Source organism: Leuresthes tenuis, unplaced genomic scaffold (assembly GCF_036924035.1).
Source record: "Leuresthes tenuis unplaced genomic scaffold, fLeuTen1.0.hap1 SCAF_22, whole genome shotgun sequence".
Classification (NCBI taxonomy): Eukaryota; Metazoa; Chordata; class Actinopteri; order Atheriniformes; family Atherinopsidae; genus Leuresthes; species Leuresthes tenuis.
The window spans coordinates 687,364-711,565 of record NW_027325376.1 but is presented as its reverse complement, the minus strand read 5'-3'; the positions used below and the strand labels follow the sequence as shown (position 1 = coordinate 711,565).

At 49.2% G+C, this 24,202-nt stretch overlaps 2 protein-coding genes across 4 annotated transcripts; one reads left to right on the top strand and one right to left on the bottom strand.

Moving 5' to 3' along the window:
- Positions 1-1,046: 1,046 nt before the first annotated feature.
- Positions 1,047-7,990, top strand: LOC140281638 (motile sperm domain-containing protein 1-like). Of its 3 annotated transcripts, none has more exons than XM_072376138.1 (6): positions 1,047-1,125; positions 3,437-3,681; positions 3,762-3,837; positions 3,918-4,162; positions 4,323-4,478; positions 7,503-7,989. In XM_072376138.1, the coding sequence occupies exons 2-6, from the start codon at positions 3,528-3,530 to the stop codon at positions 7,529-7,531; spliced, it is 660 nt and encodes a 219-aa protein (XP_072232239.1). In that variant the 5' UTR covers positions 1,047-1,125; positions 3,437-3,527; the 3' UTR covers positions 7,532-7,989. The 3 variants fall into 3 exon arrangements, with proteins under 3 accessions (XP_072232239.1, XP_072232240.1, XP_072232241.1); XM_072376139.1 differs by having other exon boundaries at positions 1,051-1,125; positions 3,440-3,681; positions 7,503-7,990; XM_072376140.1 differs by lacking the exon at positions 1,047-1,125 and adding an exon at positions 1,132-1,249 and having other exon boundaries at positions 7,503-7,990.
- A 927-nt stretch (positions 7,991-8,917) lies between these two features.
- LOC140282280 (uncharacterized) lies at positions 8,918-22,754 on the bottom strand. Its single transcript, XM_072376870.1, has 10 exons — positions 22,574-22,754; positions 21,216-21,371; positions 19,019-19,366; positions 18,826-18,921; positions 17,197-17,523; positions 15,400-15,732; positions 14,898-15,212; positions 11,594-11,929; positions 9,791-9,864; positions 8,918-9,043 (listed from the first exon to the last, which is right to left on the bottom strand). Exons 1-10 carry the CDS (start codon positions 22,752-22,754, stop codon positions 8,918-8,920), a joined length of 2,292 nt encoding a protein of 763 aa, XP_072232971.1.
- Between the last annotated feature and the right edge of the window lie 1,448 nt (positions 22,755-24,202).

Sequence of the window (24,202 nt, the reverse complement as noted above, 5' to 3'; positions counted from 1 at the left end):
GACGAAGGACACGAAGATGCACGAACAAAGACGAATGTTGTGGCTGCTTCAATGCTCCCTTTAAGTGCGTAAATCTGAGCTTCATACTGTCAGTGGTTGAGTAAAGCGTGAGACCCGGAGAGCGTTCCGGTGTCGGTGTTCACGAATAAAAGTTACATTTAAAGAATAACTACTGCTCTAAACCCATAAAACTGTATATAAGTTAGGATGCATGATATAATATATAACAGAGTGACTGTACTGACAGGTACAGACACAACAAAACCATTCTTCAGTGAACTTACGGAGACCGAACTTGCATTTATTCAACGTTCATTCAGCAGCTGAGGCATGAAGAGGCCAGAATACACGTAAGGTCATGCAGTTTCTTTTCCTGACAGTCTTTAAACGCAGCGGGGATGATTTATGAGACACTTAAATAAAAATGTTTGGGTCCTTTTGGTTCCACGTATGTAAAATTTTAAGCTATTAAAGACAATTAAGACTGAAAAATTAATGAATAAATCTGAAATATATGACGGAGTATTAGGGCCACATTTTTTAAATTAATTACGAGATTAAAGTCGTTATTAAATATGGCGAGAATTAATTAGGAGAATAAAGTCTTAAATATTCTGTCGGTGAGGAGAACCGTTTAATTAAGGTTTAACGTGCATTACATTAACCTCACAGGCTAACTGTTGCCTTTTCCGTTTTAAGTAGAACAACCTACCAATCACCACTTTATTTATATTTAAAAATGACTTTAATCTCGTAATTATTAGCATTATTTTTAAATGTGGCCCTAATAGCAGTAAAATGCATTTAAAATAAAGTCAAAACACACAAAAAGCGAAAGAAGAAATACTTTTATTTACTTTATATTATGTCTGTTTATGAGCTTCCATAATATATTAATTAACACATTAATTACGATCTATTTAAAGTAATTAAACTGTTTTAATATGAAAGAGTCCAGAACTAAATTAATGCGTCACTCCAGCGTGAACAGCAACAGCGACTGACGAGACAGACGTCCAATAGGATCCGTTTGTTTGCCTTGCTCCACGCTCATTGGCTGGGAGCTCCACAGGGGCGGGACCTGTCAGATGAAGCAGCTCGCAGATAAAGTCCAGACGTCCGGCGGTGAGTAGAGCCTCACAGAACCGGTTCTGACGGCTTAAACTGCTGTTAGAACCCGCGTGGTACCGGTTACTGTGCGGTGGACATTTCCCGGAGCTGCTGGAGCTTCCGGTTGCGTCACATTCGGGTAAACAGTGCAGATAGCGTCAGTTAGCAAACCGCTTCCTGTTTACCTGTTTACTGTCCGCCCACCGCTGCTTTCACAGCTAAATCCTCTGTTTGTGGTCAGATTAACTGACAGAGAGGTTGGAACACGCCAGGATGATGAACGATGGTTGATATTTCCAGCTGTTAATGTCCAGGTGTTTTCATCTGGTCATATTTGAACTTTTTACTCTCTCGTGATGTGGGCTGGCCCATCTTTAACCCGTTTTATGTGATGTCCTGACCCGCCACAGAACACAGATCCGGGCTGTTCGGTGTCAGAATATTCTGCAGAATTCTTTACTGGAATTTAATTCTCATAGCTGCTTTGATGGAACTGATGAGTTTGTGGGTCACCCCCACAGCTTATTGACCCACTCCAAACCAGCCCCGGGGGGGGTTATCAGGGAGCTCACAGTCTTACTCAGGCTACCGTGAACCTGCCTTCCCTCCTGGATCTGAATCGGCTGGATCTAAACAGCTGGATCTAAACAGCTGGATCTGAACCAGCTGGATCTGAACAGCTGGATCTGAAACAGCTGGATCCGAACAGCTGGATCTGAATCAGCTGGATCTGAAACAGCTGGATCTAAACAGCTGGATCTGAACCAGCTGGATCTGAATCAGCTGGATCTAAACAGCTGGATCTGAATCAGCTGGATCTGAACCAGCTGGATCTGAACAGCTGGATCTGAATCAGCTGGATCTGAAACAGCTGGATCCGAACAGCTGGATCTGAATCAGCTGGATCTGAAACAGCTGGATCTGAACAGCTGGATCTGAACCAGCTGGATCTGAACAGCTGGATCTGAACCAGCTGGATCTGAACAGCTGGATCTGAATCGGCTGGATCTAAACAGCTGGATCTGAATCAGCTGGATCTAAACAGCTGGATCTGAACCAGCTGGATCTGAACAGCTGGATCTGAACCAGCTGGATCTAAACAGCTGGATCTGAATCAGCTGGATCTGAATCAGCTGGATCTGAATCGGCTGGATCTAAACAGCTGGATCTGAATCAGCTGGATCTGAACAGCTGGATCTGAACCAGCTGGATCTAAACAGCTGGATCTGAATCAGCTGGATCTGAATCAGCTGGATCTGAAACAGCTGGATCCGAACAGCTGGATCTGAATCAGCTGGATCTGAAACAGCTGGATCTAAACAGCTGGATCTGAACCAGCTGGATCTGAATCAGCTGGATCTAAACAGCTGGATCTGAATCAGCTGGATCTGAACCAGCTGGATCTGAACAGCTGGATCTGAATCAGCTGGATCTGAAACAGCTGGATCCGAACAGCTGGATCTGAATCAGCTGGATCTGAAACAGCTGGATCTGAACAGCTGGATCTGAACCAGCTGGATCTGAACAGCTGGATCTGAACCAGCTGGATCTGAACAGCTGGATCTGAATCGGCTGGATCTAAACAGCTGGATCTGAATCAGCTGGATCTGAACAGCTGGATCTGAACCAGCTGGATCTAAACAGCTGGATCTGAATCAGCTGGATCTGAATCAGCTGGATCTGAAACAGCTGGATCCGAACAGCTGGATCTGAATCAGCTGGATCTGAAACAGCTGGATCTAAACAGCTGGATCTGAACCAGCTGGATCTGAATCAGCTGGATCTAAACAGCTGGATCTGAATCAGCTGGATCTGAACCAGCTGGATCTGAACAGCTGGATCTGAATCAGCTGGATCTGAAACAGCTGGATCCGAACAGCTGGATCTGAATCAGCTGGATCTGAAACAGCTGGATCTGAACAGCTGGATCTGAACCAGCTGGATCTGAACAGCTGGATCTGAACCAGCTGGATCTGAACAGCTGGATCTGAATCGGCTGGATCTAAACAGCTGGATCTGAATCAGCTGGATCTAAACAGCTGGATCTGAACCAGCTGGATCTGAACAGCTGGATCTGAACAGCTGGATCTGAATCAGCTGGATCTAAACAGCTGGATCTGAATCAGCTGGATCTGAACCAGCTGGATCTGAACAGCTGGATCTGAATCAGCTGGATCTGAACCAGCTGGATCTGAACCAGCTGGATCTGAAACAGCTGGATCTGAACCAGCTGGATCTGAACAGCTGGATCTGAATCAGCTGGATCTGAAACAGCTGGATCTGAACGACCTCACAGGTGGTTCTGCTGCTTTCTCTTCTTCTGCAGCAGGTCGCCCTGCTGTGACATCACACGGTGAGACGTCCAATGACAGCGCTCGGCTCATGGCTGCAGGTGGGGCAGCACGCAGGGCGGAGTGATGAGGAGCAGCGACGGCCATGAGGGCCGGGAGGCGGCGCCGCTGCCCGTCTTCCTGTTCCCCTCAGAGCTGGTGTTCCACTCGGAGCAGAGGAGCTCCCACAGGAAGGTGCTGACGCTCTACAACCCCTACGCCTTCAGGATCAGCTTCAAGAGTCAGTGTTTCCCCCCAGCCAGCCCCACAGCGCCCCCTGCTGCTCACACACCACCTAACTCCCTCTGTCTGTGTCTGCAGTGTGGTGCACGGCGCCGGCGCTCTACCGGGTGGTGGAGGCCGAAGGCAGCGTCGCTGCAAAGTCCTGCGTCGACCTGTAAGTATCCCTCAGAGCTGCGACTCACCTGTGGCTGCAGCCCGTCCTGAGCTCAGAGTCCCCCTTCCTCTCACCGACAGGGTGGTGCGGCACCTGGACGTCTCCCCTGCAAACCGGGGGCGCAGGGACCGGTTCCGCATGGAGGTGCGAGGAGGCGGCCAGGTGGGAGGACGGGAGATCTGGGCCGAGCTGAGAGGAGGAGGAGGGGAGGAAGAAGAGGAGAGGGTGAACAGAAAGCCCAGAGCAGGAGGAGGAGAGAGGCAGAGGACGCTGACTCCTCTGCTGGTGCCAACACAGACACACCTGCAGCTGCCTACCTGCACAGGTGAGGGGGGGAGTTTCTCACAGTGTTGCATTCTGGGACGTGTAGTTTACTTTGTTGTTGTGAGACATTGTTTAAGCCGAGTGTGTCATTGATCAGACTGGTGTGTGTGTGTGTGTGTGTGTGTGTGTGTGTGTGTGTGTGTGTGTGTGTGTGTGTGCAGCTGTGCGCAGCGTGTCTCAGTGGGTGGTGTGTGTGTTGTTGGCTGTGCTGTGTGTCGCAGTGTTGATGCTCCCCCTGCACACCGACAGCAGCTCTGTGGTTCCACACTGCCTGCACGTCTCCACCAATCAGAAGCTGGTCTGCGCCTACACACTCGGTAACACACATACACACCTGTAACACGCTTGTAACACACATACACACCTCTAACTCACCTGTAACACACCTCTAACGCACCTGTAACACACCTGTAACACGCTTGTAACACACATATACACCTGTAACACACCTGTAACACACTTGTAACACACCTGTAACACGCTTGTAACACACATACACGCCTGTAACACGCCTGTAACACGCTTGTAACACACATACACGCCTGTAACACGCCTGTAACACGCTTGTAACACACATACACGCCTGTAACACGCCTGTAACACGCTTGTAACACACATACACGCCTGTAACACGCCTGTAACACGCTTGTAACACACATACACGCCTGTAACACGCCTGTAACACGCTTGTAACACACATACACGCCTGTAACACGCCTGTAACACGCCTGTAACACGCTTGTAACACACATACACGCCTGTAACACGCCTGTAACACGCTTGTAACACACATACACGCCTGTAACACGCCTGTAACACGCTTGTAACACACATACACGCCTGTAACACGCCTGTAACACGCCTGTAACACGCTTGTAACACACATACACGCCTGTAACACGCCTGTAACACGCCTGTAACACGCCTGTAACACGCCTGTAACACGCCTGTAACACGCTTGTAACACACATACACGCCTGTAACACGCCTGTAACACGCTTGTAACACACATACACGCCTGTAACACACCTGTAACACGCTTGTAACACACATACACGCCTGTAACACGCCTGTAACACGCTTGTAACACACATACACGCCTGTAACACGCCTGTAACACACATACACACCTGTAACACGCTTGTAACACACATACACGCCTGTAACACGCCTGTAACACGCCTGTAACACACATACACACCTGTAACACACCTGTAACACACCTGTAACACACATACACACCTGTAACACGCCTGTAACACGCTTGTAACACACATACACACCTGTAACACACCTATAACACGCTTGTAACACACATACACGCCTGTAACACGCTTGTAACACACATACACGCATGTAACACACATGTAACACACATGTAACACACATACACACCTGTAACACACTTGTAACACACCTGTAACACGCTTGTAACACACATACACGCCTGTAACACACCTGTAACACGCTTGTAACACACATACACGCCTGTAACACGCCTGTAACACGCTTGTAACACACATACACGCCTGTAACACGCCTGTAACACACATACACACCTGTAACACGCTTGTAACACACATACACGCCTGTAACACGCCTGTAACACGCCTGTAACACGCCTGTAACACACATACACACCTGTAACACACCTGTAACACACCTGTAACACACATACACACCTGTAACACGCCTGTAACACGCTTGTAACACACATACACACCTGTAACACACCTATAACACGCTTGTAACACACATACACGCCTGTAACACGCTTGTAACACACATGTAACACACATACACACCTGTAACACACTTGTAACACACTTGTAACACACCTGTAACACGCTTGTAACACACATACACGCCTGTAACACACATGTAACACACATGTAACACACATACACACCTGTAACACACTTGTAACACACTTGTAACACACCTGTAACACGCTTGTAACACACATACACGCCTGTAACACGCCTGTAACACGCTTGTAACACACATATACACCTGTAACACACCTGTAACACACTTGTAACACACCTGTAACACGCTTGTAACACACATACACGCCTGTAACACACATACACGCCTGTAACACGCTTGTAACACACATACACACCTGTAACACGCCTGTAACACGCTTGTAACACACATATACACCTGTAACACACCTGTAACACACTTGTAACACACCTGTAACACGCTTGTAACACACATACACGCCTGTAACACACATACACGCCTGTAACACGCTTGTAACACACATACACACCTGTAACACGCCTGTAACACGCTTGTAACACACATACACGCCTGTAACACACATGTAACACACATGTAACACACATATACACCTGTAACACACTTGTAACACACCTCTAACTCACCTGTAACACACCTCTAACGCACCTGTAACACACCTGTAACACGCTTGTAACACACATATACACCTGTAACACACCTGTAACACACCTGTAACACACTTGTAACACACCTGTAACACGCTTGTAACACACATACACACCTGTAACACGCCTGTAACACGCTTGTAACACACATACACACCTGTAACACGCTTGTAACACACATACACGCCTGTAACACGCCTGTAACACGCTTGTAACACACATACACGCCTGTAACACGCCTGTAACACGCTTGTAACACACATACACGCCTGTAACACGCCTGTAACACGCTTGTAACACACATACACGCCTGTAACACGCCTGTAACACGCTTGTAACACACATACACGCCTGTAACACGCCTGTAACACGCTTGTAACACACATACACGCCTGTAACACGCCTGTAACACGCTTGTAACACACATACACGCCTGTAACACGCCTGTAACACGCTTGTAACACACATACACACCTGTAACACGCCTGTAACACGCTTGTAACACACATACACACCTGTAACACGCCTGTAACACGCTTGTAACACACATACACGCCTGTAACACGCCTGTAACACGCCTGTAACACGCCTGTAACACGCTTGTAACACGCTTGTAACACACATACACGCCTGTAACACACCTGTAACACGCTTGTAACACACATACACGCCTGTAACAGGCTTGTAACACACTAACACGCCTGTAACACGCTTGTAACACACATACACGCCTGTAACACGCCTGTAACACACCTGTAACAGGCTTGTAACACACATACACGCCTGTAACAGGCTTGTAACACACATACACGCCTGTAACACGCTTGTAACACACAAACACGCCTGTAACACGCCTGTAACACACATACACGCCTGTAACACACACACAAAGGACAGGAATGCTGACTTCAGCTCTGTGTCTCTCAGGTCTTCTCACCATGGTGTTTCTACGGTAACGAGGTGACACAGGTGGACCCAGGCACCCTGCTGACCTCTGACCCCGTGAGCGTTTCCTGACAGCTGAATGAAAACAAAGACTTTCTTGGTGATAAAGACTTAAAAGTGGAGCTGATCTGCAGCCTGGGGATGAATTAAAGTGTGTCGTCCTGTTTATTTAAGGTGGAAAACAGGAAGCTTTCAGCTGCCCCTGCAGCACGGTGTGAGCAGATCCAAACTGTCCCTGCAGCACGGTGTGAGCAGATCCAAACTGTCCCTGCAGCACGGTGTGAGCAGATCCAAACTGTCCCTGCAGCACGGTGTGAGCAGATCCAAACTGTCCCTTTAAATATCTAAGGAGTTAGTTTAGAATCGATTCCTTCTGGAACACAAATGATTCAGTCTCAATAAATCCTCAAAGCAAACGATTTGCTTCGATGTGTCGTTTAATTCACACTGAGATGTTCTGCTCATCCTGTTTCACATTAAATCACCTGCTCCAAAGTGCCATCTTGTCTCTTTAAGTTGTTATCTTTGATCCCAGGTCAGTTTAAATGATGGAAACTGAGTGTTTAGCTTCAGCTTTCAGAGCTAATGGAGGTGATTGGAGGGCTGGAGCTGCTCTTTGTGCCCACATGTCAGTCATGTCTGAGCCAGCTTTGCTTCTCATGTATGTGAACACACACCTGGAGAAGAACCAGAACGTTTTAAATGTGCCGTGAGCAGTGACACAATGTCAGAGTATTCACAGAACCAAACACAAACAGCTGGACTGTAATTACAGGACGTCTGAAGGGCTCCAGCTGCTGTGGGACCATGAATTACCCCCCCCCCCCCCCCCCCAGAGCTTTTCAGTAGGTTTTAACTGCAGAACGGCTGAAAGATGACGACCGAACCAAAGTTTATTCCAACAGGTTTACCTTAAAGGAACAGTACTGTCGTGTTATTGCAGAGCGGCGTGTGATGACATCACGACAGTACTGTTCCTTTATGGTAAACCTGTTGGAATAAACTTTAAATAAAGTTTTAGATTTAGGAATAATCTACATTTAGCAGTTGTAACAATGACTGAGAACATAAGCAGGACTCCTTATTTAAACAGTTCATGCATATCACATTAACATCATGATCTCATCCATCCTGGTTATTAAATCTACATTTATTCTCACTGACCGACAGCATGAAAAGTCCTGAACAGAACCTGGAATCAACAGGCTGATTAATGTTGGGAACTTTACAAAGTCTGAGACTAAACCTTTTCACACAACCGATAAAACTTGATGAGATCACCTTCTTTAATCAGTCCAAACAGTCTTTAGTTACTGAGCTCCAGACAGTTTCAGGCTGTTCTCACAGAACTGCTTTTGATGGAACTTGTGCAATCGAAACCGGAATCAGGGATCTGGTCAGGATTCCCTCCAGGCGCCTCCCTGCAGGTGTTTCAGGCGGGTCCTGAAGGAGACCTTGGAGCTATATCTCTCAGCTGGTTTGGGGAGAACTCGGCGTCCCCCTGAAAGAGCTGCAGGAGACGGCTGGGAAAGGGAGGTACTGGGATCTCTGTTACAGAACTCTCTTGGATCAGTTAAAACAGAGTTAAATAAACCAGAACTGAAGCAAAGGCAATGAACACAGCCTAACTGTTCCAGTTCGGCCTGTTGTTTCAGAATCCGGCACCTGTCCACATCCTTATAAAGCCTGAAACAAAGCGCTGAAGCAGCTGTGACCAGCGCCAGGCTGCTTTCAGCACCAGGTTTTCTGCAGGTTCAGTTCAGGGCGAAGGCCGTACGGCTGGGACCAGTTTGGGAATCTAAGTAGTACCCAGAGCTCACTGGTGTGAGGAATGATTTCCAGCTTCTCCGGACAAAGCCTCCACAGCTGGATGTTTGAGGCAGAACCATCAGCTCATCGCTACAGACACAGAACTGAGTCCACAGCAGTTAAACTTGTATTTATCAGGACAATCAGAGCAGGCACTTTTCACACTTTTTGATAAGTTACTGAATCAGATCGGCTTGTGTTTTAATGACATGACAGTGGTATTGATCAGATTAAGTTATTGTTCCACACAGGCAGCCTTCCTTCCTGCTCTGTCTGCAGCTGGTCCAGGCAGATGGACCCTTCCTGGTTCTGCTTCTGATGGAGGTTTCTTCCTGGTTCTGGTTCTGATGGAGGTTTCTTCCTGTTTAAAGGGAGTTTTTCTCTCCACAGTCGCCTCCTGCAGCTCAGGATCAGAGAGGAGTTTCAGTTGGCTTCTAATAATCAAAGATCCATCAACAAACTGATTGATCAGCCGTCAGAGGAGTCGGATCAATGGAGCTGTTCCTGATGTCCTCTGTTTGATCCTTAAATCTCTCTGCAGAGGAGACAGAAGAAGGTCAGACAGACAGAAAACAGACAGACAGACAGACAGAAAACAGACAGACAGACAGACAGAAAACAAACAGGCAGACAGACAGACAGACAGAAAACAGACAGACAGACAGAAAGACAGACAGAAAACAGACAGACAGACAGAAAACAGACAGACAGACAGAAAGACAACAGACAGACAGACAGAAAACAGACAGAAAGACAACAGACAGACAGACAGAAAACAGACAGAAAGACAGACAGAAAACAGACAGACAGACAGAAAACAGACAGACAGACAGAAAACAGGCAGATAGACAGACAGAAAACAGACAGACAGAAAACAAACAGACAGACAGACAGAAAACAGACAGACAGACAGACAAAAAACAGACAGACAGACAGACAGAAAACAGACAGACAGAAAACAGACAGACAGACAGACAGAAAACAGACAGAAAGACAACAGACAGACAGAGAGACCGACAGACAGAAAACAGACAGACAGACAGACAGACAGAAAACAAACAGGCAGACAGACAGAAAGACAACAGACAGACAGAGAGACCGACAGACAGAAAACAGACAGACAGACAGACAGACAGAAAACAAACAGGCAGACAGACAGACAGACAGAAGAAGGTCAGACAGACAGAAAACAGACAGACAGACAGACAGACAGAAAACAGACAGATAGACAGAAAACAGACAGGCAGACAGACAGAAAGACAACAGACAGACAGACAGAAGAAGGTCAGACAGACAGAAAACAGACAGATAGACAGAAAACAGACAGACAGACAGACAGAAAACAGACAGACAGACAGACAGACGGATAGACAGATAGACAGATAGACAGAAAACAGACAGATAGACAGAAAACAGACAGACAGACAGACAGACAGAAAACAGACAGATAGACAGACAGACAGGCAGACAGAAAACAGACAGACAGACAGACAGACAACAGGCAGGCAGACAGAGAGAAAACAGACAGACAGATAGACAGACAGAGAGAAAACAGACAGACAGATAGACAGGCAGACAGAAAGACAGAGAGAAAGACAGAAAACAGACAGACGGACAGACAGATAGACAGGCGGACAGAAAGACAGAAGACAGACAGGCAGACAGAAAGACAGAAGACAGACAGACAGACAGACAGAAAACAGACAGACTGACAGACAGACAGACGGACAGAAAGACAGAAGACAGACAGACAGATGACAGACAGACAGACAGAAAACAGACAAACAGAAGAAAGAGACAGACAGACAGACAGAAAACAGACAGACAGACAGAAAACAGACAGACAGAAGAAAGAGACAGACAGACAGACAGAAAACAGATAGAAAGACAGAAAACAGACAGACAGACAGACAGAAAAAAGAGACAGAAGACAGACAGGCAGACAGAAAGACAGAAGACAGACAGACAGACAGAAAACAGACAGAAAACAGACAGACAGACAGAAAACAGACAGACAGAAAACAGACAGACAGACAGAAGACAGACAGAAGACAGACAGACAGACAGAAAACAGACAGATAGACAGACAGAAAACAGACAGACAGACAGGCAGACTGACAGACAGACAGATAGACTGACAGGCAGACAGACAGACAGACAGACAGATAGACAGACAGAAAACAGACTGACAGACAGACAGATAGACTGACAGAGAGACAGACAGACAGACCATAACTCTTTCTTATCAGCAGCGCCACACTCACCGCTGACTTTCAGCTTCACTGTTGTTTCTCTTCTGATTTCTTCCTGCTTACTGATGACTTCACATCTGTACTCTCCACCGTCTCTGACTGTGGGCTGATCCAGAGTCAGACTGAGGTCTCCACTTCTCAGAGGGTCTTCATTCATCTTCGTTCTGTTTCTGTAGTGCTGGTTCTGTTCTGCAGGCCGGTCAGAGCCGCTCTGATACACATGGACCGTCATGGAGGGTTCAGGTTCAAAGCGCCTCCACAGCACTTCAGCATCTTCAGGAAGGTCAGGGGTTGTTCTGAAGGGCAGCAGCACAGACTCCACCCCCTCCTCCACCTTAACCTGAAAGTCTGAGGAAACAACAAAACACCATCAGCTGTACAGGCAGCAGCAGCCTTTCTGATCATAGGCGCTTGAATCAAGGCAACTGAACTTCTTCTTGGATCTCATTATTGAGGCAGAAGCAGAACCGCTACGTATGAAGGTAACAGCAGCCTTCTCCAGCGCTAAACCTCCTCCCTCCTACCTCACACCACAGGAAAGGAAGGCAGTGACATCTCTCAGCAGAGACCAGAACATCACCATCTGCCAGCAGGCAGATGATGCTCTGTGGTTCTGAACACAGCCGGTCACCACAGTGACCCTAACCCTAACCCTAACCATTGCAGGACAGGGCAGGGCAGGGCAATAGGGTTAACCCTACCCGAACCCTTACCCTACCTAACCCCTAACCAGTGCAGGACAGGGCAGTGCAGTAGGGTTAACCCTACCCTAACCCTTACCCTACCTAACCCCTAACCAGTGCAGGACAGGGCAGTGCAGTAGGGTTAACCCTACCCTAACCCTTACCCTACCTAACCCCTAACCAGTGCAAGACAGGGCAGTGCAGTGCAGTAGGGTTAACCCTTACCCAAACCCTTACTCTACCTAACCCCTAACCAGTGCAAGACAGGGCAGGGCAGTGCAGTAGGGTTAATCCTACCCTAACCCTTACCCTACCTAACCCCTAACCAGTGCAAGACAGGGCAGTGCAGTAGGGTTAACCCTTACCCGAACCCTTACCCTACCTAACCCCTAACCAGTGCAGGACCAGGCAGTGCAGTAGGGTTAACCCTTACCCGAACCCTTACCCTACCTAACCCCTAACCAGTGCAAGACAGGGCAGTGCAGTGCAGTAGGGTTAACCCTTACCCGAACCCTTACCCTACCTAACCCCTAACCAGTGCAAGACAGGGCAGTGCAGTGCAGTAGGGTTAATCCTTACCCGAACCCTTACCCTACCTAACCCCTAACCAGTGCAAGACAGGGCAGTGCAGTGCAGTAGGGTTAACCCTTACCCGAACCCTTACCCTACCTAACCCCTAACCAGTGCAAGACAGGGCAGTGCAGTGCAGTAGGGTTAACCCTTACCCAAACCCTTACCCTACCTAACCCCTAACCAGTGCAGGACAGGGCAGTGCAGTAGGGTTAATCCTACCCTAACCCTTACCCTACCTAACCCCTAACCAGTGCAGGACAGGGCAGTGCAGTGCAGTAGGGTTAACCCTTACCCTAACCCTTACCCTACCTAACCCCTAACCAGTGCAGGACAGGGCAGTGTAGTGCAGTGCAGTAGGGTTAACCCTTACCCTAACCCTTACCCTACCTGACCCCTAACCAGTGCAGGACAGGGCAGTGCAGTGCAGAGCAGTAGGGTTAACCCTTACCCTAACCCTTACCCTACCTAACCCCTAACCAGTGCAGGACAGGGCAGTGCAGTGCAGTAGGGTTAACCCTACCCGAACCCTTACCCTAACTAACCCCTAACCAGTGCAGGATAGGGCAGGGCAGTGCAGTGCAGTAGGGTTAACCCTTACCCGAACCCTTACACTACCTAACCCCTAACCAGTGCAGGAAAGGGCAGTGCAGTGCAGTGCAGTAGGGTTAACCCTACCCGAACCCTTACCCTACCTAACCCCTAACTAGTGCAGGACAGGGCAGTGCAGTAGGGTTAACCCTTACCCGAACCCTTACCCTACCTAACCCCTAACCAGTGCAGGACCAGGCAGTGCAGTAGGGTTAACCCTACCCGAACCCTTACCCTACCTAACCCCTAACTAGTGCAGGACAGGGCAGTGCAGTAGGGTTAACCCTACCCGAACCCTTACCCTACCTAACCCCTAACCAGTGCAGGACAGGGCAGTGCAGTGCAGGGCAATGCAGTAGGGTTAACCCTACCCTAACCCTTACACTACCTAACCCCTAACCAGTGTAGGACAGGGCAGTGTAGTGCAGTTGGGTTAACCCTTACCCGAACCCTTACCCTACCTAACCCCTAACCATTGCAGGACAGGGCAGGGCAGGGCAGTGCAGTAGGGTTAACCCTACCCGAACCCTTACCCTACCTAACCCCTAACCAGTGCAGGGCAGGGCAGTGCAGTGCAGGGCAATGCAGTAGGGTTAACCCTTACCCTACCTAACCCCTAACTAGTGCAGGACAGGGCAGTGCAGTAGGGTTAACCCTACCCGAACCCTTACCCTACCTAACCCCTAACCAGTGCAGGATAGGGCAGGGCAGTGCAGTAGGGTTAACCCTACCCTAACCCTTACCCTACCTAACCCCTAACCAGTGCAGGACAGGGCAGTGCAGTGCAGGGCAATGCAGTAGGGTTAACCCTACCCTAACCCTTACACTACCTAACCCCTAACCAGTGTAGGACAGGGCAGTGTAGTGCAGTTGGGTTAACCCTTACCCGAACCCTTACCCTACCTAACCCCTAACCAGTGCAGGACAGGGCAGTGCAGTAGGGTTAACCCTACCCGAACCCCTAACCAGTGCAGCACAGGGCAGTGCAGTGCAGTAGGGTTAACCCTTACCCTAACCCTTACCCTTACCCTACCTAACCCCTAACCAGTGCAGGACAGGGCAGGACAGGACAGGACAGGGTAGTGCAGTGCAGTGCAGTAGGGTTAACCCTACCCTAACCCTTACCCTAACTAACCCCTAACCAGTGCAGGACAGGGCAGTGCAGTGCAGTAGGGTTAACCCTACCCTAACCCTTACCCTACCTAACCCCTAACCAGTGCAGGACAGGACAGGACAGGACAGGGCAGTGCAGTGCAGTAGGGTTAACCCTACCCTAACCCTTACACTACCTAACCCCTAACCAGTGCAGTGCAGTGCAGGACAGGGCAGGGCAGTGTAGGACAGGGCAGTGCAGAGTGTGCAGACCTCTATAAAGGACAGACCAAACAACAGTTCCACAACAACATGACACAACACAGAACCAGGCTCAGCAGGTCACCTCCCTCTGAGGTGGCTTGTATCTCCAGACTTACTCATGACTCTGAGCAGCACAGTTTTCTTCCTCTTGTTCTTCCTGCCGGTGACTCTGCAGATGTATCTCCCAGTGTCTCTGTCTGTTGGGAACATGAGGGTCAGACTGAAGTCTCCTGTTTCCTCGCTCAGCTTCGTCCGACCTCTGTAAAATGGGTCCTGCTCAGGCCTCTCATGGGTACCCTGACGTTTGTAGACTGTCATTAGTGGGTCCGGGTCGTAGCGAAACCAGTCCACTGTAGTGTTAGACAGGTCACCTGAGGTTTCAAAGGGCAGCTGGACAGACTCCTCCCCCTCCTCCACCTCCACCTGACAGACTGAGAGAACAACATAACATCGTTTCACCCTGATGAAGAACATGAGGCATATTTTGGTTTGCACCTGGACCACTCAGCAGTTATAAGGTGAGGTGTTCAGGAGTTTGGGTCTAACAACAGATCTTCTGATCCACAGCACTGTGACAGCTTTATGAGCTCAGCTCTGACCTGGACCAACAGCACTGACCTTTGACCTGAACCTTCACTTGTTTCCTCATCAGGGTGTTTCCCTCTCTGCTGTAGACGCTGCAGGTGTAGGTGTAGTTATCGTCATCTGTGGGGTGTTTCAGAGTCAGACTGAGGTCCTCACTTCTCAGCAGGTCTTCTTTCATCCTCGTTCTGTTTCTGTAAAGCTGGTTCTGTTCTTCAGTTCGGTCAGAACCGTTCTGGTACACATGGACCTTTGTGATCCAGATGTGACTGAAGCTCCACTCAACCATCATGTCCTTAGACAGATGGACTGATGATTTGCAGGGCAGCAGGACAGACTCCACCCCTGAATCCACCTCCACCTTAAGAACTGAGAGGACAGCAAACACCATCAGCCAAACAGCATTAAATGTTATAACAGAGATGGAACTTCTAACCGAGGGAACACATTATACATACATGCATTCATGTTTGTTTTCCACGTTTTCATATTAAAGGTTGAATATGTAGAATAAGCAGAATATCAACATCTAGAGGCTGAAGAGTGTAGCTGCAACAACATGAAAATAATTCCAGCAGTTGGGTTGCCAGGTTGTGGCCCTGTGATGGACTGGCGACCTGTCCAGGGTGTACCGCGCCTTTCGCCCGATGACTGCTGGGATAGGCTCCAGCCCCCCCGCTACCCGACCGACGGATTGACGGTATAGAAAATGGATGGATGGGTTGCCAGGTTCGTTGCTGAAGCATCGCACAGCGATCAGCCTGCACACAGACGGCAACACTGTAGACATCGGTAGGTCAAGGCTGCGTGCGGTAGGCCACGCCTATGTTCTGTCCGAGCCACCGCGTCCTCCGGCTGTCCGCGGCGAAGGAGAGAGGTCACTAACACTAAGAGGGTCTAAGAGCCCCAAAGGGTCCAAAGATGGAAACAAACGGCACCTGCCACCTAACTGTTCTCTCATTGGTCCGGGAAGGAGGAGTTTACCCGAGATAAAGAAACATGGAGCATCGGTAACGTGTGTGGATACTTTGTTTGGTTGCATTTCTCCTTCTTTCTGACAAAAATACACGCAATACACAACGGATAATGTAACAATCAGAAATATAGCTACAGGATTACAACAACAACCGCTCGCTCTCCTCGCTTTAACTCAGTGGCTCACCGCTAACGGCTAAAACTTACCGGTCGAGGAGAAAAGGGTTGGGCTGGATAGCGTACTGGTATGATTTCTACCTTCCATGTGGGAGACATGGGTTCAAATCTCCTGCATGAAAGGTATTACCTCCAGTAGGAGTCCTCAGGCAAGACCCCCTTACCCTGACTGCCTACCTGTAAGTCGCTTTGGATAAAAGCGTCTGCTAAATACATAAACATAGAAAAGTCGCCATTTCAGCGTGGAAATCTTCTACCTGCGTCCATCTAGTGCAGGCGTTGCCGATACTTACTCTAGTTTTCGCCCTTCTCCGTCACTCTGCTGCTGGGATGGATAACGCAGCGGTCGCTGGGTCTCTGCCATTCTACCCAGTGTCACCCGGCAACCCGCAACGATGGGCCGCTATTGGCTGGTACGACGTAAACATGAAGTCATTGTCGAACCCGTCAAAATCCCTTAAAATGTTTAATTCAGACTGAATATGCATTTTTAAGGAAACGCTGCACCACTCTAAACGCCTCGTGGATGTATTATTTTTGAAGCTTTTCATAAAATCCTACATATTCAACCTTGAGGCAGCGCAGGAGAAGAATCCCACGACCATCAGACTCAGCTGTTGTCTCTGAGGGGAGGCTGGTGAACAGAGAGCAGAAGGTGGTCCGAGGACCTGTGGCACTGACCTCTGACCCGGAGTGTCACTGGTTTCTTCATCAGGATCTGTCCCCCCCGGCTGCAGACGGTGCACATGTAGGTCTCACTGTCTCTGTCTGTGGGGTGATCCAGTTTCAGACAAATTACTCCAATTTTCATGAGGTTACGTTTGAACTCTGTTCGTCCTCTGTAGGACTGGTGCTGGTGTTCAAGCTGATCAGAGCCGCTCTGAAACGCATGGACCACCCGGTCTTTACCGACCGTCCACTGCACTGTAGCGTCTTCAGGAGGGCGAACTGTGGTTAGACAGGGCAGCAGCACGAACTTTACCCCGGAATCTACCACCACCTGAGGGACTGAGAGGACGAGCATCATCAGCAGGACAGACAGACAGCAGCAGGACAGACAGACGGCAGGACAGACAGACAGACAGCAGGACAGACAGACGGCAGGACAGACAGACAGCAGGACAGACAGACAGACAGCAGGACAGACAGCAGCAGGACAGACAGCAGGACAGACAGACCGCAGGACAGACAGACAGCAGGACAGACAGACAGCAGGACAGACAGACAGACAGCAGGACAGACAGACAGGAGGACAGACAGACAGCAGGACAGACAGACAGACAGCAGGACAGACAGACAGGAGGACAGACAGACGGCAGGACAGACAGACAGCAGGACAGACAGACAGACAGCAGGACAGACAGACAGGAGGACAGACAGACGGCAGGACAGACAGACAGCAGGACAGACAGACAGCAGGACAGACAGACAGCAGGACAGACAGACAGGAGGACAGACAGACGGCAGGACAGACAGACAGACAGCAGGACAGACAGACGGCAGGACAGACAGACAGACAGCAGGACAGACAGACAGCAGGACAGACAGACAGACAGCAGGACAGACAGACGGCAGGACAGACAGCAGGACAGACAGACAGCAGGACAGACAGCAGCAGGACAGACAGACAGCAGCAGGAAAGACAGACAGCAGGACAGACAGACAGCAGCAGGACAGACAGACAGCAGCAGGACAGACAGACAGCAGGACAGACAGACAGCAGGACAGACAGCAGGACAGACAGACAGCAGGACAGACAGACAGCAGCAGGACAGACAGACAGCAGGACAGCAGCAGGACAGACAGACAGCAGGACAGACAGACAGCAGGACGGACAGACAGACAGCAGCAGGACAGACAGACAGCAGGACGGACAGACAGACAGCAGCAGGACAGACAGACAGCAGGACAGACAGCAGGACAGACAGACAGCAGCAGGACAGACAGACAGCAACAGGACAGACAGACAGCAGGACGGACAGACAGACAGCAGCAGGACAGACAGACAGCAGGACAGACAGCAGGACAGACAGACAGCAGCAGGACAGACAGACGGCAGGACAGACAGACGGCAGGACAGACAGACAGCAGGACAGACAGACGGCAGCAGGACAGACAGCAGGACAGACAGACAGCAGGACAGCAGCAGGACAGACAGACAGCAGCAGGACAGACAGACAGCAGGACAGACAGACAGCAGCAGGACAGACAGACGGCAGGACAGACAGACAGCAGGACAGACAGCAGGACAGACAGACAGCAGGACAGACAGCAGGACAGACAGCACCACCCTCTTTCAGCACCACCCACCTGTCTTGAAAAAGTCCCTGAAGCGCACAGCAACGGGCACGATGAGGACAGCAGCCATCACCAGGAGAACCAGGACAACCAGGATCCAGGTGGGAACTGAGAACAGACGTTACTTAAGTTACGTTAAGTTAGATGAAGGTTACTTCATGATAAAATAACTCTGACCTGGGCTCTGACCCAGCTACAGACCGACCTCCGTCCCGTTGGACCTCCAGCAGAACTTCTGTCCGGCTCAGGTCTTCTCCGAACCTGCGGACGGTGCAGATGTACGTGCCGCTGTCGTAGATGTTGGGCTTCGCCAGAGTGAGACTGAGCGCTCCGGTTCTCAGGGCGTTGGTGTCCATGGACGTTCGGCCGCTGTAATGCTGGTTCTGGTTCTGGAGGTCGTCGCCACCCGGTCCACGCAGGTGAACTGTGGGGGGATTCAGATCGTCACGGCTCCACACCACCGTGGCCTTGTCCACCTCAGACTGAGACCCACAGGGCAGTAGGACTAACTCTGCCCCCTCACGCACCTCCACCCCAGAGGCATGCTGGGAAACTGTGAGGATACAGACACAGAGAGAAGCTGGAGTGAGTTGGTTCTGGTCCCTCAGGTTCAGGTCAGGACATGTGTCCTGCAGTCCGGTCCGTTGGTAGAACCTGTTGAAAATGATGGTGCTGAGTGAGGACCGCCAGCTGAGAGCTGAGTCTACAAGCTTTGTTTCCATAGCAACCCACAGAGATTTGCCTCATCAGGGGCTGGTATGAACCTGTTAATCTGTTCAGATTAATGAAAATTTATGCCTGCCCTGCTGCTGCCCTGCTGCTGCCCTCCTGCTGCCCTGCTTCTGCCCTGCTGCCCTGCTGCCCTCCTGCTGCCCTTCTGCTGCCCTTCTGCTGCCCTGCTCCTGCCCTGCTGCTGCCCTGCTTACTCTGACCTCATCCGCCATCTTGGCTCTGCCCTCATCCGCCATCTTGGCTCTGGCTTCATCAGCTGTGATAGAACAGGGCAGCCATCTTGGGTGTGGTCAGCATTAGTTGCTATGGGCAACAGCTGTAACTGCCAACTGCCAACTGCCAAATCTGCACCTCACTTTGTCCCCTTAAAATCATGGGGTTTTCATTTTGAGGAAGAAATCTGGAACAAATGGTCGCTGTTCGAAAAGTAGAAGTCGGATCCGAATAATTCTTTCACCGTGAGCGCCAGAAGGGACGGGGGAAGCCAGCGGTGTCATTTTTATTCTTCTACCCCCCGTGGCTCCTTTATTATGGCAGTTTTAAAATGAGTTTTCCGACTGATTTCAGGGCTCGGCCGTTTTATAATGGGATGGAATGTTCCCTCTCTTCGCTCAGAGGGGATTTGTGAGAAATCTGTGAGGCCAAGCTCAATGACAGTCACATTGGGTGAAAGACAACTAAAATACCTACGTTTTGATGTATCATTTATCCAGATCAGGCAGATATTTTGGACATGGGAGGAATTTGTTCGAGAAATCTGTTTTAAAAGATTTTTAGAGTGACAGTTACAGTGTAACTGACATGAGACGACCTCCTCTGGACACCTAAAACGTAAACTGCCGTTGTGTCAAAGCTGTATAAGCTATTAACAAGCCCTTTACACCAGTTAAAGCTGAGTCTTTCCTGTCACACACAAACTTTGAATGATGTGTGTGTGACGCTGTATGGCTGAGTTCAGAGGCCTCCTCACGAAGAGCCCCAAACTGCCTCTTTTAGGCCTTCTCCATTCATTTTCCCATTGACAATTTTCCCGCTTTTTCCCATTTATCCGCTATTCCATTCGAGTAATGAGAGAGAAAAGTAATAGCACACCTCTCCCCACCGGCGCGCACGCAGCCATGTATTTTTTATTTTAGTCGGACCTTCGCTGTGGGAGGAGTAGCGCGCCGAAAAACGTGACGGAAACGGGAGAATAATAAGTATTCACAATAGTAATATGTGTGCCCTGCCTTTGGCATTGGGCACACATAATAAACGCACCTGAAGAACCACAAAGACCTGAATGTGAGTTCAGGTGTGAACCTGTGAAGCCGAGCAGAAACACGGAGCCAGGAATCTGCTTTGATTTGGTTGGATGTCATGTCACCTGCCTGAGGAATGCAGACGAACCAGCCGGGCAGTGGCCACACCTTTACCTGGAAGAGTGTGTGAGTGTGTGTGTGAGTGTGTGTGAGTGTGTGAGTGTCTGTGTGTGTGTGTGTGTGTGTGTGTGTGTGTGAGTGTGTGTGTGTGAGTGTGTGTGTGTGTGTGTGTGTGTGTGTGTGAGTGTCTGTGTGTGTGTGTGAGTGTCTGTGTGTGTGTGTGTGTGAGTGTGTGTGTGTGTGTCTGTGTGTCTGTGTGTTGTTTAGAAAATGAGTTTGAATCATCGGAACAGAAGAAGCTTTTCTTACCGTGCAGGACAACCACAAACAGCACAAACATCTTCTTCCTCTCTGCTTCTTCCTCTCTGCTTCTTCTTCTCTGCTTCTTCTTCTCTGCTTCTTCTTCTCTGCTTCTTCTTCTCTGCTTCTTCTTCTCTGCTTCTTCTTCTCTGCCCCACTGAGCGACTGTACCAGCATCAGATCCAGTTGGTTCACTAACAGCCGTCACAGAGTCGCTCCGGAACAGGAAGCAGGAATTCCAAACACAGTTTCCATGGAGACGTCAGATTCACAGGAAGTTTCTATTTAACCAGAATGTTCAAATAATCGACCAGAATCGGATTTGGATCTTCATTTTTCTTCTTCGGTGGAAGCAGAATAACAAACAAGTCAAAGTTTGGAGGCTTTTTAACACAGAAAGTGAATAAATAAATGTGTGAATTGTTCATCTTTCTGAAATGAAATGGACTCTGATGCAGCCTCCCGGGAAAAGACGGCACCTTGATGGCAGCATCTGTCTCTCCAGAACTCCAACATCCAGCTGTGCATCAGTGGTACCTTCACCCAGATGAAGCCCTCCATGCCATGGACTCTGCTGCAGCCCCAGACCATCACAGACGCTGGCTTTAAACCTTCCTCTGAGAACAGCTGGATGCTCTTTCTCAGCAGTTTTTCCCAGAAGCAGCTGAAACGTGGACTCATCTGCCCACAGAACACGTGTCCACTGTCTTTCTGTCCCTCTGAGATGAGCTGGAGTCCAGAGAACTGGGCCGTGGTTCTGCTCAGAGCTGATATATGGCTTCCTCCTGGTGTGATGCAGCTTCAGCTCACATTTCTGGATGCAGCCGTGGACTGTGTTGAGTGGAAATGCTTTTCCCAGCTCCTCCTGAGCCCATGTGGCTGTATGGATCATGGTGGCCTGACGGTTTCTCCTGCAGTGCTGCCTGAGGGCTCCGAGCTCATCCAACAGGGCTTTCTGTCCTTGGCCTTTCCACACTGAGACTTCCCCAGACTCCCTGAATCTGTTCCCAATATCCTGCTCTGTAGATGCTGAAAGACCAAAGTTCTTTCCAGTCTGACTCTGAGGAATATTTCCTGAACTTATTGATGATTCTCTGATGGAGTTTGGCCCAAAGCGGTGAGCCACGACCCATCCTTGTTGGAGAGGCTGAACCTTTGGTGGAAGCTGCTTTTATACCCAATCCTGACACCCTCACCTGGCAGCAGGTAACCTGCTGCTTGGAGAAGCTCCAGAAGCTGTAGATTCTACAAACTTTCTGTCTTTCTTTGACACAAGAACAGCTGCTTCAGGTTCTACTTTTGGTTCTTTTTCTAAATAAAATGATGAGCTTTTCTCTGCCTGGCGAAGAACAAAAATGTATCTAAACGGGTCGTCTTCATCTCAGAAAAGCAGGTCGTCTTCATCAGCGTCACAACAGACGGCGGCAGTGACGCCGGCAGCTGTCCACAGGAAGTGAAGCTGCAGGCGTCACTCTGCTGTTCAGACGCAGGATCAGACAGCATGAAGACTCTGGTGCTCGGTGAGTCAAACACAGCTGCTGCACTCATGCATCTATATTTCATCCATCGTGCATCCATTTCCACACTCTCACAGCAGGAAGTGGCATCATGAGAGCTTCGTGTTTCAGTCAGATGAGCCTCTGAAGGCTGCTTTCAGCTGATTGTTGGCAGTGAAGTCAGATAGAAGACATGAGGAGATGTTACATGCTTGAAAGCTCATGAAAACGACAGCTTAAAACATACGTGAGAAGGTTCCTTTTACAACAGGTTCCCCAGTCTCTGAATGGTCTGTTATGAGCTCTGAGCTCGGTAAGTTGAGTCAGGGGCGTTAGAATTAAAGTTAGCAGCAGAAGAACCTGGAAACTGACTGATTTTCACCACCAGACATGTTCTTACAAAGGAAACCACAGCTGAGCGCAGAAACCTCAATATGCTCTCATTATATTCAGTTTCTAACTTCCTTTGTTCGGTGCCAAGTTTCCATTGTGTGGTTTCAGTCTAATAACCTTCTGAGATCAGTTATCAGTGAGGATTCCTGTTAGTTCTGGTCCCAGTGAGAGTCAGACAGCAGCAGCTGTTTTCTGTGGCTTCAGCGGGATTATAACGAAGCTCCATCACTGTTTCTGATCATCAGCTTTTATAAAGGAGGAGGCCAGGTGACCGAAGCAGTGCTTTCACACAAAGGCAGAACATTTATGGTGCCATAGATCTGGTATGGATCCCAGTGACTGCACAGGCCTCACTTCCATGCAGACACTCATCTTTTGCATGAAGACAGACACAAAGTTCACTTTAACTCTTATAACTACTGTTTAACTGCTCAAGCAGCCGTTAGCTTAGCTGTTCACCCCGATGAGCAGGAGGTTCGTGGCGTCCTACAGAAGATCGCTCAGAGTCTGAGATGAGAAAGCTTTTATTCATCAGCTCTGCTGTGTCTGTTTATTCTGAGATTTGTAACATGGCTCCACTTCATCTGGGAAGAGTTTCTGCAGTAAAAACGAGGCTTTAACATGAAAACAGAATGTCTGGAGGTGCATTTCACACTTTTTACGACACTTTTATTAACTTTACATCATCTGACGTCAATTAAAGTTCAGTCTATGATGAAATACGTGTTCTGTGATCTCATGAGTTCTATTTAAGTTCACTTTAATTCTTTATGTGGCAGTGTAAAACAATGCAGTGCTCCTCCACCTCTGCTGTAAGAGAGTAGTACTGCAGTGTAAAACAATGCAGTGCTCCTCCACCTCTGCTGTAACAGAGCAGTACTGCAGTGTAAAACAATGCAGTGCTCCTCCACCTCTGCTGTAACAGAGCAGTACTGCAGTGTAAAACAATGCAGTGCTCCTCCACCTCTGCTGTAACAGAGCAGTGTAAAACAATGCAGTGCTCCTCCACCTCTGCTGTAACAGAAGAGAACTGCAGTGTAAAACAATGCAGTGCTCCTCCACCTCTGCTGTAAGAGAGCGGTACTGCAGTGTAAAACAATGCAGTGC

Coding starts and splice junctions, on each gene's coding strand:
- LOC140282280 (XM_072376870.1), bottom strand. CDS start 22,754: ATGAGTGCAGCAGCTGTGTTTGACTCACCGAGCACCAGAGTCTTCATG. Junction 18,922..19,018: donor GGAGGTCCAACGGGACGGAG/GTCGGTCTGTAG, acceptor GTCTGTTCTCAG/TTCCCACCTGGATCCTGGTT. Junction 9,865..11,593: donor AGTGAAGCTGAAAGTCAGCG/GTGAGTGTGGCG, acceptor TCTCCTCTGCAG/AGAGATTTAAGGATCAAACA.
- LOC140281638 (XM_072376139.1), top strand. CDS start 3,528: ATGAGGAGCAGCGACGGCCATGAGGGCCGGGAGGCGGCGCCGCTGCCC. Junction 3,682..3,761: donor CTTCAGGATCAGCTTCAAGA/GTCAGTGTTTCC, acceptor CTGTGTCTGCAG/TGTGGTGCACGGCGCCGGCG. Junction 4,163..4,322: donor GCAGCTGCCTACCTGCACAG/GTGAGGGGGGGA, acceptor GTGTGTGTGCAG/CTGTGCGCAGCGTGTCTCAG.